Raw genomic sequence first — 14,936 nt, 5'->3', positions numbered from 1 at the left:
CGACCTGCCGCGCCCCCGGGGCGCAGCGCGCACGCAACCGCGTTTCCGGCGAGACCTGGCTGCTCTGTCCCACGGCTTGCGCTCACTTGTGGACCCCGCGGACCTTCGGGAGATCGGTGAGGATGTTTGGGAAGTATTGTTATTATTTCCTGCCACTTTTAACTTTTAGGGATTATTTAGGAGTTTCATGGCGGTCTGCTTTTCGTCTCCGCGATTCAGCCGGGCCTTCAGGCCGTGTGGTCGGTGCTTTTCTCGTTGGATATTTTCTGCTTAAAAGAGGCTGTGGATGCGCGGAGCCCCTGAGCTCCTGAGGCAAGGACTTAGCCTTGTAGCATAGTGTTTCCTGGTGGTTTTGTTGCTCCAGCTCTTTAAAAGCCTCCTTTACTCAGTGCCGCGTCGAGTTAAGAACTGTGGGCAAGATCCCAAGCCCGCTGCCCTTCCCCGTTTTATGGGAAGTTAATTCTTTCTCTTTTTTTTCAGGGGGGGGTTCTCGCTGTGTCGCCCAGCCTGGAGTGCAGTAGCCTGAATATGTCTCATTGCAGCCTCTGCCTCCTGGGCTCAAGCCATCCTCCCACTTCAGCCTCCCAAGTAGCTGGGATTACAGGTGCATGCCACCATGCCCGATTTTGTGTGTGTGTGTGTGTGTGTGTGTGTTTTAATAGAATATGGGTTTCACCATGTTGACCAAGCTGTTCTCGAACTCCTAACCTCAGGTGATTCGCCCGCCTGGGCCTACCAAAGTACTGGGCTTACAGGCGTGAGCCACTTTCCCCGGCCTAATTCTTTAAACAGAATAAACGGAGTACGCATTGCTTTCATCTTGTTAGGCTCACTGCATACAGGATACTTTTCGGTAAGAAAATAGGAGCTGTTTTTCCAAAGGTGCCATGTTACATGTGATTTTGACTTGAGTTTCCGTATATTTTCCCCTTCTGCCCTCTTAACGAGAACTGTGAGTTGGATGCAGAAGTTTCTAAAAAAAAAAATTGAGTATTGAAATTGGCTGTTGCAGCAGGGAAGAAAAGCAGCACGCCACCTCCCCTCAAAAGAGACATTAAAGTAGTTGGATTCAGGGCACGGGAGTATTTGCTTTCCGATTTAGTGATGATGTGAGTGCTTAATGAAATGACTAACACATTCCCTGATTATAGAGCTGGTCAGTGGATCTTGCTGAGTTACTTGTGGACCTATGTGAAATGATCGGCATCTGTTCAGGGTTTACTATGTGCTAAGCACCTTTACATGTGACATCCATTGAATGCTCACAAAACCCCCAGGAAATTGGTATCAGTGTTATCTTCATGGTACAGTGAAGGATACTGAGACAGGTTGCGTAGCCTGCAGGTTGGACACACTTCTTTCTGACTGCTGGAGAGCTGTGCTTTTAACCACCGCTGATCCAGCTTGTTTTCCCCAGATGCAGGCCTGGGGTAGTCTCTCTTCTGGACTGAGAAGAGAAGAATGGAGAAGGGCTCCTTCCCATTGTGAGTGGACAGTAAATGGGTATGGAGTAGCCAGGAGCTTCTGGAAACCAGAGTTCCTTTCCTCAGCTGAAAAGAACCCTAAGAGTAGACTGCCTGGGATGGGGTGGGGGATGGGAGGATCACTGGACCTGTGGGCCAGAAACTTGGGTTTGAGTCCCAGCTCTGGCTTCGCTGAGTTGTGTGACTGTCAGAAAGTCATCCAACCTCTGTGGGCCTTATTTTCAGTGATAGGACCTGTGGGGAGATAGGACCTGTGGGGAATGATTACCTTTTAGTCCCATCCTGTGACAGTGTGGTTTGTTTTTAAAGCCAGGTTAGCACTGACTTCTCATTCTTGTGTTTTCAGAGTGCCTTTGCATTGGTTTGGCTTTGGCTACACAGCACTGGTTGTTTCTGGTGGGATCGTTGGCTATGTAAAAACAGGTATGGTTTTGTTGTTACTTAGTCTCTTAACATCTTCACGTTGTTCCAGTGAAATGTGAGTGCCCGTGTCCCTGAGAAGCAATCTCGTTTGACTCAGCTTTGCTGTAGGTCCCCAAGCTGGAGTGCAGGCTTCCTTGTCAGTCTTGCAGCTCCTGCACTTGCCTTTTGGTTATCTGGTGAAGTCGAGCCAGGCCTCTTGTGGAATTACTTGTTTTTGCCTCTTTATCTAAAAGTAGGCAGTGGTGGTTGTAGTTTGTTATTATTGTTGACTGCCATTCATCAGCCATGACCCCCAAGTGCCATCTCTGGGCTTAAGTAGGAGGAAACCTCTGGCCCACACAGACTGGTATTTTGAAGTTTCCTCATTAGGCCAGGCAGGGGTGTGTCAGTGGCTGTGCTTGTTTTTGCCCCCTAGTCCTTGCCTGCATTCCCACCCCAATCCCTGCACCAGACTTCTTATTCTTCACCAGACTTCTTATTCTCCTGATCTTCTATTTTTTTAACTGCCTGGCCCTGTTTCCCTCTCCTTTTGTGATTTGCTGGAGGCCCTGCCTGTACACAATTCCAGCCCTTCATGGTTGATCAGGCCTGATTAGAAAGTGTTTTACTTGAGCAAGTTAGAGAAAACGCCACACTTTGAGACGAATTAAGAGTCTGTTTATTTAGCCGGCGGCTAAGAGACGGCTAACGCTCAAAGTTCTCTCGGCCTTGAAGAAGGGGCTAGATTTTCTTTTATACTTTGGTTTAGAAAGGGGAGGCGGGGGTCTAGTTAAAACAATTTTACTGAAGTAAAGTAGGCAAAAAAGTTAAAAGGATAAACGGTTACAGGAAAGTAAACAGTTCCAGGTGCAGGGGCTTTAAGACTATTACAAGGTGATAGACGCGGGGCTTTGGGCATTATCAATCGGACGAATTCCTGGGAACTGCGGATACAGCTCGCCACAGTATCTTATCAGTTAATTGCATTCTTGGATGTGCTGGGAGTCAGCTTGCACAAGTTAAGTCCTTGAGGAAGGCTGCCAGTGAAAGAGCCAAGAAGGAGTCTGTCTGGCTCTCTTAGCTAAGGGAGAGTCAATTCAGCTGGAAACAAGGCTAGGTGATTAAAGGAAAGGGAGAGTCTAGAAACAGGATTAGTAAAAACAAGGTTAGGCATTGCAAAAGAAGGCCTAGCCATAGTTCCATCTAAGGAGGGAAGATGGCCCTCTTTCCTTTGCTTAGATGAAGTGCCCTGCCTATTAGAGGAGAGAAAAATGGAGTGGGAAGACCCTGACTTCTCTGAGAAGATAGCACACTCTCCGTAATGCCTTCCTGCTTGAGTCCACCTTGGCTATGAGCTGCGCTGAGAGTTCTCTGTGCTGTCCACCTTTGTAGGGCGGGGGGTCTGATGGATTCCGTTAGTGAAATAAGTGTGTGACATTACAATGCAAGCTGTGTTTGCTTCCCTCTAGGCAGGGCGCCGTCCCTGGCTGCAGGGCTGCTCTTCGGCAGTCTAGCCGGCGTGGGTGCTTACCAGCTGTATCAGGATCCAAGGAATGTTTGGGTTTTCCTAGGTATGTCTGCTCCAGCGTCTCCTTAGGGCAATTGTGTATCTGGAATATTCTTTTCCAAAAGACCCTGGTTTGGTGGGATGGAGCGAGTTCTTCCCACTTAATTTACGACAGTTTCACTGCTTCTCCAAGTCCAAGTCCTCAAAGTTTTAAAATAGGAGAAGGGTGGCGGGAATTGTCCTGGTTCCTGTTTATCGTTTTTGTAGATAATATGGAAAGATTTCCATACCTCGTGAATTGTGTGACTCTCAGAAAATCATCCTCTGTGGGCCTTATTTTCAGTGTTTACCCAGTAGAATTAGCATCAAACTTGTATTACCCATATTTACCCAGTACAATCAGCATTAAACTTGAATAAGACAAATATGTCTCAACCGTTGAGGTTTTCCGCCGAAGACCATTGGCCTCAGCATCACTAAAATATCACGTATCTGGGTTAGGTTTGCATCGCGTTACATTTTTCCCATTTGAAAATCACCTCTTTAGCAGTCAGCTAAATAAATATATACGACATAGGCCATGCTTTCAAGGAGCTTTCAACTGACTTCACTGGGGAAGTAAGACATGAGCATAGAAGCAGGACTGGAAAGGTACCCTGTGAGCAGCACGGACAGTGAGTGGTGTGGGGGACATAAGAGTCCTCCTTATCAGAGTGGCTTTCAGTACATTTCTGTGGGGCTCCACCCATGTGTCAGACACTGCTAGGAGTGTGGGTTCCTTGCAGTCTCCACAAACTCCGTGTGAGAATGAGTGCCATGTGGGAGGGAGAAGCCGGGTGATCTGTACACATCAGCTGGGGTTGGAAAGGGAGGTCAGTGATGGCTAATGGGGTGTGCTGGGGAAGGAGGTGCATCCAGGTCCCAGCTCTGCCTAACAGCTCCCTCCCTCATGCTCCAGAATGACTTTGAGCCTGCTTTTTCCCTTTCTCTGATCCTACTCCACTCAGCAAATGACCTCATGCCTATTGTAGAGAAAAAACAGCAGCCATCAGGTGGGGATTCCTGGAGCCTTTAATCTCCAAGCCTCCCCTCGTCCTGTTTCCCTCCTCTCCAACACCAGTGTCTTCCTCTGGGCTTTGGGTGTCTTCTCCCTGACCTTCTCCAGACCTTTACACTGACCAGGATCTTGTCTTGTATTTGTATTCCTCCTTTTAGGTGGATCCCCGCATTGATATTCATATATGCTTATCTCCTTCCCCTTCATAAACTACTTTTTTTTTTTTTTTTTGAGACGGAGTCTCACTGTGTCGCCCAGGCTGGAGTGCAGTGGTGCGGTCTTGGCTCACTGCAACCTCTGCCTCTTGGATTCAAGCGATTCTCCTGCCTCAGCCTTCTAGGTAGCTGGGATTACAGGAACCTCCCACCACGTCAGGCTAATTTTTGCATTTTTAGCAGGTACGGGGGTTTCGCCATGTTGTCTGGGCTGGTTTGGAACTCCTGACCTCAGGTGATCTGCCTGCCTTGGCCTCCCAAAGTGCTGGGATTATAGCCATGAGGCACCACACCCAGCCAAGAGGGAAAGAGGGAGGGAGTGGGAGGCCAAAAGCCTACAGCACCTGGTATTTCCCCGAAGGTGGGGTGGTAGTCTCCCATCCAAGTACCATGCAGGACCGGACTGACACTGTTTAGCTTCTGGGATCAGACAAGATCGAGCGCATTCAGGGTGGTATGGCGGTGGACCACAAACTTCTTAAAGATCATTTACATGGCTGGGCGCGGTGGCTCATGCCTGTAATCCCAGCACTTTGGGAGACCGAGGCAGGCGGCTCACCTGAGGTCGGGAGTTCGAGACCAATCTGACCAACTTGGAGAAACCCCCGTCTCTACTAAAAATACAAAATTAGCCGGGCATGGTGGCTGGCACCTGTAATCCCAGCTACTCAGGAGGCTGAGGCAATAGAATCCCTTGAACCTGGGAGGTGGAGGTTACGGTGAGCCGAGATGATGCCACTGCACTCCTGGGCAACAAGAGCGAAACTCCATTTCACAAAATAAAGTTTATGCTTCCTCTCCCATCACACATGATCAGCCCGTTTCAGTCCCCGTTTCTGTCCCTGTGTTTGTGGAATAGCTCTCCCTGAGGCTGCCAGTGACCTGTGTTTGTACAAAATCCAATGTACATTTTTCAGTCCTCATTTTACTTGGCCATTTAGCAGTTCTCAGCACGGCTGACCAATCATTTTCCATTCTCCTGGTTTCCCTTTTTGTCCTCTCATTCTCTTTTGGCAACCCATTTTCCTTTTTGGCCACTAGATATTGAAGTTCTTCAGGCTCTTTTTATCTACTCACTTGCCAGTTTCATTGAAGCCTATCTCTTTAATTTCCACCAATACACAAATGACACAAATGTCCCTCTCCTCCAGGCTGGACTCTCATGTATTCATCTGCCCACTTTCCTTCAGATGTCTCCAGGAATCTGCCCGGACCTAACCTCATGGCCACACACTCCCCCTGTCTTCTGTTCTCCATCCGTTCGGTTCTTGATTGCTCTCTTTCCCTTCCACCACCCCCTTTGTGACTAATTTATCAGCAGGTCTTGTCGACACTACCCCCAGCCCTTATCCTGAGTTGTCCTCTTTTTCATCTGCACAGCCATCGTCCTAGTCCCAGTTATCCCCTCTTTCTTACCTGCATTCCCAAGGACGTTCCTTAGCTGGTATCCCCATGTACCCTCTAGTTTCCCTGAAGTTTGTTCTCTATTGTATAGCTAGAATTATGTTTTCAAAATGCAACTCTGGGCCGGGTGCAGTGGCTCCCACCTGTAGTCCTAGCACTGTGGGAGGCCAAGGCAGGCGGATTGCCTGAGCTCAGGAATTCGAGATCACCTTGGGCAACATGGTGAAACCCTATCTCTACTAAAATTAAAAAAGACTTGAGGATTGCTTGAACCCAGGAGGTAGAGGTTGTAGTGAGCTGAGATCATGCCACTGCACTCCAGCCTGTGTTGCAGAGTAAGACTCTGTCTCAAAAAATAATAATAATAATAATAATGCAACTCTGTTCATGCGTCCCTCTACTTAGTATCCTTTAATAGCTTCTCATTGCTCTTATGATGAAAATCCAATCCTTAGTATGGCCTTGAAGGCTCTATGTGGTCTGGCGCCTCTTACTCATAAACTGCATCTTGACTTCTGTGCCACACTGCCCTTTTAGGGTGAATGTTCCATGCTCCCTGTCACCACAGGGCCTCTGCATGTACTGTCCCCTCTGCCTGGAAAGGGAATTCCCATCCTTCAGCTTATTAACTCCTGCTGTAATTTCGGATTTCAGTCAGTCCTCACTTCCTTAGCTAAAAGCCTTGCATGATCTCCCTGAATAGTTTGATCCCCGTGTTGAGCTTTTTTGTGTAGCATCAGTTATACCTGAAGCACACATTGTACCTTGTTTTTCTTTGTGTGATTGTTTAAAGTCTGTCCCATCAGACCTGAAGCACTGTAAAAGGGCAAAGACAGTTATGATTACCTTTGTATTCTCCAGCTGCTAGCACAGCGCTTGACATGTAGTAGGTGCTTTGACAGATACCCAGTGGGAATTGAGCGCAGGGTAGAGGAAATAGCATCTGCAGGGCGTGAGAAACAACAGCATTTTGGAGAAAACTAACACATTGATGGCTAAAGTATGGGTTTTGCAGAAGACAAGTGGTAAGAGATGAGGCTGGTAGGGCAGGCAGGGCCCAGGCTGTGAAGGGCCCTATTTGGCCAATATTGGTACTTGAACCCATAGGATGTGGGCAGCCAGTAATCTCCCCAACTTGGGGAAGGAGGAATAAGCATAGGATGAGGTGTGAGCCTTGAGAGATGGGTGGGGCTTGGTCTACTTCTGATTCCCCTGCGTAGAAGACTAATGAGTTTTGACCCTTCTTTGTATCTTTTTCAGCCGCTACATCTGTTACTTTTGTTGGTGTTATGGGAATGAGATCCTACTACTATGGAAAATTCATGCCTGTAGGTTTAATTGCAGGTGCCAGGTACTTTCATTCTATTACTCTTCTTTACCATGTAGAGTTCAGTTTATTGCCTAGAATACTTTATGCATTCAAAACCTTACTTGTTTCAGGATATCTGATGCTATGCATCAGCTGACGTTTGATTTATACACTAATAGGAGATGCTTCAAAAACAATAGTTGATTTAATGTCAAAATGACATGAGTATATCCATTCACTATGGAGATGGCTTTGTTCTCTGGTCCTAGCTCCTTCCTATATGGTGGCAGAAGTGTTAGTGCAAATCTGTGACTGCAGCCTTTTGTGTGACTTGCAGGGGATGTGTGGGGGTCCCATATTTCTTAGATGTGTAGGTGTCTTTTATAGAAAATTTTGCTAAAAGGGAATTTTGATTGAATCCTGTTTTCTAATTTTGATTATAATACCTAAACCAAATTGTGGTTTTTAAAAAATTTAGTTGTAGCCCAGGCATGGTGGCTCACACCTGTAATCCCAGCACATTGGGAGGCCACGGCGGGCATATCACCTGAGGTCAGGAGTTCGAGACCAGCCTGGCCAACATGGTGAAACTCCTCTCTGTGAAAAATACAAAAATTAGCTGGGTGCAGTGGCACGTGCCTGTAATCCCAGCTACTTGGGAGGTTGAGGCAGGAGACTCGCTTGAACCAGGGAGGCAGAGGTTGCAGTAAGTTGAAATCATGCTGCTGCACTGCAGCCTGGGCAACAGAGTGAGTGAGAGTCCGTCTCAAAAAAAAAAAAAAAGAAAGGTTCAGTTGTTAAGTATGATAAAGACATCGTGAAGGCAGGGGAATTTAAAAAAAAAATTTAGAAAACCTGTTTTCGAGAAAGATTACATACTCTACTCTGATCATAGTCGTGATGCTGCCAGTATAATATTTTACACCTGAAGCAAGAAGGTCAGTGTGGAGCAAGGTCTAGAGCAGTAAACTGAGAGGCTGGAGAGTCTGCCATTAATCGGATCTGTGATGGTGGGAGGCCTTGCTCTCTCTCGCCTCCACTTCTTCATCTCTTCAAATCATTGGCAGTTGGGTTAGGATCCAGCTCATGTGTGCTATTTTAAGACTGTCCCTTGGCTTGCTTTTTTTCTGGTTCCTCCAGGGATGGAAATTTTACCTCTGACCACTCTTGCATTAGTACCTCCTCCCCCACGCAGTTGTGAGAAACCTGCAGAGTTTAGTTCCTTAAAAACATAGTTGCCTGTTCTGTCCTTTACCTGATGTTTTCTATCTTATTTGTTTTAAACAGTTTGCTGATGGCCGCCAAAGTTGGAGTTCATGTGTTAATGACATCTGATTAGCAGAACTCATGTTCCAGCTTGGACTCATGAAGGATTAAAAATCTGCATCTTCCACTATTTTCAATGTATTAAGAGAAATAAGTGCAGCATTTTTGCATCTGACATTTTACCTAAAAAAAAAAAGACACCAAACTAACTTGGCGGAGGGGTGGAAAATCAGTTGTTAACATTATAACCCTACAGAGGTGGCGAGCATGTAACATGAGCTTATTGAGACCCTCATAGAGATTGATTCTTGTATATTGATGTTCTCTCTTCTTTCTGTATCTATAGGTAAATCTCAAGGGTAAAATGTTAGGTGTTGACATTGAGAACCCTGAAACCCCATTCCCTGCTCAGAGGAACAGTGTGAAAAAAATCTCTTAAGAGATTTAGAATATCTGTTCTTTTGCTCATCTTAGACCACAGACTGACTTTGAAATTATGTTAAGTGAAATATCAATAAAAATAAAGTTTACTATAAGTAATATTTCCTATGGTGTCTTCATTGCCAGAGCTGGTCTAGTTCATAGAATGAGATGTTGCTAGATATAGAAACTTGAAAGTATTTTGTTGATACTTAGAAATTACCTATTTTGAGTAATTTAAGCACCAAGGAAAGTTATTTGATTGTACATTGCATTGAAGCTTGTTTCAAAAATGATCTCTGAGGATTTTTGTTTGTTTTTTAAGAGACAGGGTCTTTCTCTGCCACCTAGGCTGGAGGGCAGTGGTACAGTCATATGTCACTGTAGCCTCAAACTCTTGGGTTCAGTCATCCCACCTCAGCCTCCTGAATAGCTGGTACTACTGGTGCATATCACCTCGCTAGTTTATTTTATTTTTTTGTAGAGATGGGGTCTTGCTCTGTTGCCCAGGCTTGTATCAAACTCCTGGCCTCATGCGATTCTCTCTCCTTGGCCTACCAAAGTGCTGGGGTAATGAGCATGAGCCACCGTACCTGGCCACTGAGGATTTCTAAGATTAGGACTGTGTAGCAAAAAAAGAAGAAAAAAAAGTGTTTTTTTGTTGTTGTTAATTAGTTCGTATATAATTGTGAATCTAGAAGACCCATCAAGAGCTTGAATCACCTAGTTTGGTCTCCACATTGGACACATTTACTGGATACTGGTATGTTTTTAGTTCACTTTATTCATGTTTCAACATGAAGAATTAATCTGGTGCCCCTTGCTTTAGTTTTCATTCGGTAAGGAGTTTTAGTTTTCATTAGGTAAGGAGCCGGGCACGGTGGCTCACGCCTGTAATCCCAACACTTTGGGAGGCCGAGTTGGGTGGATCACCTGAGGTCAGGAGTTTGACACCAGCCTGGCCAACATGGTGAAATGCTGTCTCTACTAAAAATTCAAAAATTAGCTGGGTGTGGTGGCACACGCCTGTAATCCCAGCTATTCAGGAGGCTGAGGCAGGAGAATTGCTTGAATGTGGGAGGTAGTGATTGCAGCGAGCTGAGATCGCGCCACTGCACTCCAACCTGGGCGACAGAGTGAGACTCCATCTCAAAAAAAGAAAAAAAGATATTTGCTACTAATTTACCCTAACTGATATTGGTTGAGTTTAGAGTATAATTCAGACACTTTATGTATTTGCATAAGCCCCTTGATGGTGGTCCTAGTTTTCCATCCTTTTTTATAGGACTCTGGACAATTAAGGGCACTTGTGTTGCAGTGGTAGAGGCATCAGAAGGCCACAGACCATCCAAAGCTACCATCTTCCCAGGCTTCCATAGCTAAGATTTTGAGTCTCATTGTTGGCCATTTTTTCACATGTCATGGAGTGTTTCCAAAGGGCACGCATTTTTGCCACCTTCAGTCCTAGAGGAGGACCTGGCTCCTCCTGAATGACAAGTTTCCCTGAACGTGGAAATTAGTTTAGATGCCAGGTAGATCCCTGTGTGACTATTTGATCCCCAGCAGCCAGCCTGGAAAATTCTAAGGCTGCCCCAGATGAGAGGCAGGAGGCTTCATAGCCCTTGCCAAGTCCCCTAATCCCTGCTTCTCTGCAAAGATCCCTGAGTATTTACTGCCTAAGAGTTGTGCTGGGTCCTAGCAGTGCAAAGAACAAGCCATGATGCTTGCCCTTCTGGAGTCTAGTGGAGGAGGTGGACCTCTAAACAAAGGCAGTATAGAAATAAGTGTATAATGGAGGTAGATCCATATTACTGTGGGGGCACAAGGAGGGGAGTGGGCATTTCTGTTTAGGGAGTCAAGGTAGGCTTCACAAAGGAACCAATAGTTAAGCTGAGTCTTGTCAGTTGATTCATGAGTCAGCTGACATGAACTCCTTTTATGAGTTGTCTATGAGGACTTCATAGGTAAGGACGGGCAAATGTCTCAGGTAGAGGGAGCAATATATACAGTGCCTCAAAGGCATGAAACTATGTAGCACAACTGGGTTCAACCATTTCCTTAGAGATATAATTCTTTTTTCTTTTTTTTTTTTTTTTTGGAGATGGAGTATGGCTCTTGTTGCCCAAGGTGCAGTGCAATGGTGCAATCTCAGCTCATTGCAACTTCCACCTCTGGGGTTCAAGCAATTCTCCTGCCTTAGTCTCCTGAGTAGCTGGAATTGCAGGTGTGCACCACCACACTCGGCTAATTTTTTGTATTTTTAGTAGAGATGGGGTTTCACCATGTTGGCCAGGCTGATCTCGAATTCCTGACCTCAGGTGATCCACCCGCCTCGCCTCTCAAAGTGCTGGAATTACAGGCGTGAGCCACCGCACGGGGCCAAGATCTAATTCTTTTTAATGGCTTTTAAGTTGTACGGATGTTTACTATTTAGTTTATTATTCCCCTACTGATAGAAATATGTCTCGTTTAATGCCTTTGATAGCCGGGAGCAGTGGCTCACGTTTGTAATCCCAACACTGGGAGGCCGAGGTGGGCAGATCCCTTGAGGCCTTTGATATTACAAAGGATGGTGTACCAAGAAATATCCTCATGGAAATCCCCGTGAACATGTGCAAAGGAATCTGTAGTTTACATTCCTAAATGCTGAGTCAGAGCATCTCAGCATTTAAAATTGTGATTGCCCTCAGAAAAGGATGCACCAATTTACCCTCCCACTAGTGGTGGCTAACTTTGTGGAATTGGACTTTTTAAAAATCTTTGACACATTAAGCTGGAAGTCTGCAAACTTTTTCTGTAAAGGGCCAGATAGTGAATATTTTAGGCTTCGCAGGCCATCTGTGTCCCAGCTGCTCACCTCTGCCTTTGTAGAATGAAAGCAGCCACAGCCAATCGGTAAACGAGTGTGACTGTTCCAATAAAACTATACGTATGGGCCCTGAAATCTGGATTTCATATGATTTCTACGTATCACAAAATAGTAGTCTTACTTTGATTTTTTTCAACCATTTCAAAATGCGAATCTATTCTTAGCCTGCTATCTGCACAAAAACAGGCAATGGACTAGAACTGGCTCGCTGACCGTAGTCATACCTGTAAGAGTTAAAGAAAGAAGAAAGAAAGATGAAACGCAGCTTTGCAGTCAGTCAGATTTTCTTTAGTTAAAACTTGAGAGACCTCCTGGCTAATTTCAGTTAGGAGCATTTTCTCTTACAGACCCTGCACTTGATGGATCACCTGGCACCGCCCAAATTGATAAACTGGCTCATCTGATCTTGTGGCCCCTGTCCAGGAACTGACTCAGTGCAAGAGGACAGCGTGCACTCCTTATGACTTAATCTCCCACCGGACCAAGCAGCACTCCTGACTCACTGGCTGCCCCTGGCACACCAGGTTATCCTTAAACACTTCGATCCCTGAATGCTCTGGGAGACTGATTTGAGTACCAATAAAACTCCAGTCTCCTGCACGGCTGGCTCTACGTGAATTACTCTTTCTCTATTGCAATTCCCTGTCTTGATAAATCGACTCTGTCTAGGCAAAGGGCAAAGTGAACCCATTGGGCCATTACAGGATTTTGTGTCTTTGGAAGCACTTCACATTTTTATTCTTTTTTTTTTTTTTTTTTTTTTTTGAGATGGAGTCTCGCTTAGTCACCCAGGCTGGAGTGCAATGGTGCGATCTTGGCTCACCACAACCTTTGTCTCCCAGGTTCAAGTGATTCTCCTGCCTCAGCCTCCTGAGTAGCTGGGATTACAGGCATGTGCCACCACGTCCAGCCAATTTTGTATTTTTAGTAGAGACAGGGCTTCTCCATGTTGGTGAGGCTGGTCTCGAACTCCCAACCTCAGGTCGGGACTTCTCACCCTGGCTGGAGTGCTGTGGCACGATCTGGGCTCACTGCAGCCTCCTCCTCCCGGGTTCAAGTGATTCTCCTGTCTCAGCCTCCCGAGTAGCTGGGACTACAGGCGTGTGCCACCACACCCGGCTAATTTTGTATTTTTAGCAGAGATGGTGTTTCACCATGTTGGCCAGGCTGGTCTCAACCTCCTGACCTCAGGTGATCCACCCACCTCGGCCTCTCAAAGTGCTGGGATTACAAGCGTGAGTCACGGCCGCAACTGGCCATTCATGCATTCATTTATGCATTCATCTTAGTATGGACTCATGGATATTTCTTTTTTCTTTGGGTTGTAATACTTATTAATTTTCTTTTTTTTTTTTTTTTTTTTGAGACGGAGTCTCGCTCTGTTGCCCAGGCTGGAGTGCAGTGGCATGGTCTTGGCTCACTGCAACCTCCGCCTCCCGGGTTCATGCCATTCTCCTGCCTCAGCCTCCCGAGGAGCTGGGACTACAGGCGCCCGCCACCACACCCGGCTAATTTTTTGTATTTTTAGTAGAGACGGGGTTTCACCGTGTTAGCCAGGATGGTCTCGATCTCCCGACCTCATGATCCGCCCACCTTGGCCTCCCACAGTGCTGGGATTACAGGCATCAGCCACCGCGCCCGGCAATACTTAAATTTTTTTGCTCAAATTGTTGCAGCTTTGGCCATTGGAAACTCAGTTGACCTCTGTGTCCCTCTGGCATAGCCAAAGGGTTTGTGTGTTTGTAGAACTTCCTTATTGTCTGGCACTACAAGACGTTCTAGGCTCATCTTGTGTATTTCCTGTCCTAGTACTAGAATCAGCCATTTCTCCAAGTAGCCCTGGTTCCTTTTATTGAACAGTGGTACTGGACACCAATATCTGGACACCAATATCTGAGTGCTAGGTATGCTTATTGCTACTGGGCTGAAATCTACTTAAAACTTTTTTTTACGTTATTCTTTTTCTAGCTCCCTAAATTAAATGCTTAAATTCAGCATATTTTCCATGCCCGTTTTTTTTTTTTTTTTTCCACAAATAAACCACGCGCATACTTTTTTTCTGAGATCTGTTTTGGCTAGATGTGCAATGGCACAATCTTGGCTCCCTGCAACCTCCACCTCCTGGGTTCAAGCAATTCTCCTGTCTCAGCCTCCCAGGTAGCTGGGATTATAGGTTGCTCACCATGACTCATAATGTTTTTGTATTATTAGTGGAGATGGGGTTTCACCATGTTGGCCAGGCTGGTCTCGAACTCCTGACCCCAGGTAATTCTGGAAAAAGAAAAACTGTGGAGACAGTAACAAGGTCAGTGGTGACCAGAGGTTCAGGGCAAGATAGGGAAGGATGAATAGGGAGAGGACAGGATTTTGAGGGAGTAAAACAATTCTTATGATACTATTATGGTGGATACATGTCCTTATATATTTTGTCAAAACCCATGGTGTACAACACAAGAGTGAACCCTAATATAAACTACGGACTTTAATTAATAACAATGTATCAATACTGGCATATCAGTTGTTAGAATTATCTACATGAATGCAAGATGTTGATAATAGGGAAAATCGGGGAGGGGCAGATAAAGGGGCATATGGGAACTCTACTTTCTGATCAATATTTTCATAAACCTAAAATGGCTTTTTTTTCTTTTGAGACGGAGTCTCGCTCTGTCGCCCAGGCTGGAGTGCAGTGGCACGATCTCACTGCACTGCAACCTCTGCCTCCCGGGTTCGAGCAATTCTCCCACCTCAGCCACCCAAGTAGCTGGGATTACAGGTGCCCGCCACCGTGCCCAGCTAATTTTTGTGTATTTTTAGTAGAGACAGGGTTTCACCATCTTGGCCAGGCTGGTCTTGAACTCTTGACCTCAAGTGATCCACCCAACTGTGACTCCCAAAGTTCTGGGATTACAGGTGTGAGCCACTGTGCCTGGCCCTAAAACTGCTTTTTTTAAAGACTATGAATTAAAACAACAACAACAAATAGAATTCAGGATATAAGGT

The 14,936-nt window shown here is 45.8% G+C and overlaps 2 protein-coding genes across 3 annotated transcripts in view; both read left to right on the top strand.

The window, feature by feature from the left end:
- SYCP2L (synaptonemal complex protein 2 like) overlaps window positions 1-14,936 on the top strand; it is a 232,546-nt gene continuing 217,610 nt past the window's right edge. Inside the window, exon 1 of the mRNA XM_063632394.1 lies at window positions 1-116. The gene's annotated coding sequence lies outside the window, so the exon portion shown is untranslated. The remainder of the gene's footprint in view (window positions 117-14,936) is intronic.
- On the top strand, window positions 5-9,184 carry TMEM14B (transmembrane protein 14B). 2 transcript variants are annotated; one of them, XM_055264150.2, is made up of 6 exons: window positions 5-116; window positions 1,418-1,484; window positions 1,831-1,907; window positions 3,356-3,457; window positions 7,330-7,420; window positions 8,666-9,184. In XM_055264150.2, the coding sequence occupies exons 2-6, from the start codon at window positions 1,462-1,464 to the stop codon at window positions 8,715-8,717; spliced, it is 345 nt and encodes a 114-aa protein (XP_055120125.1). In that variant the 5' UTR covers window positions 5-116; window positions 1,418-1,461; the 3' UTR covers window positions 8,718-9,184. The 2 variants fall into 2 exon arrangements, with proteins under 2 accessions (XP_055120125.1, XP_055120127.1); XM_055264152.2 differs by lacking the exon at window positions 3,356-3,457.

Source organism: Symphalangus syndactylus, chromosome 23 (assembly GCF_028878055.3).
Source record: "Symphalangus syndactylus isolate Jambi chromosome 23, NHGRI_mSymSyn1-v2.1_pri, whole genome shotgun sequence".
In the NCBI taxonomy this organism is placed as follows: Eukaryota; Metazoa; Chordata; class Mammalia; order Primates; family Hylobatidae; genus Symphalangus; species Symphalangus syndactylus.
Note: the sequence above shows the minus strand (reverse complement) of the source record. Positions and strands in the feature narration are given on the sequence as shown.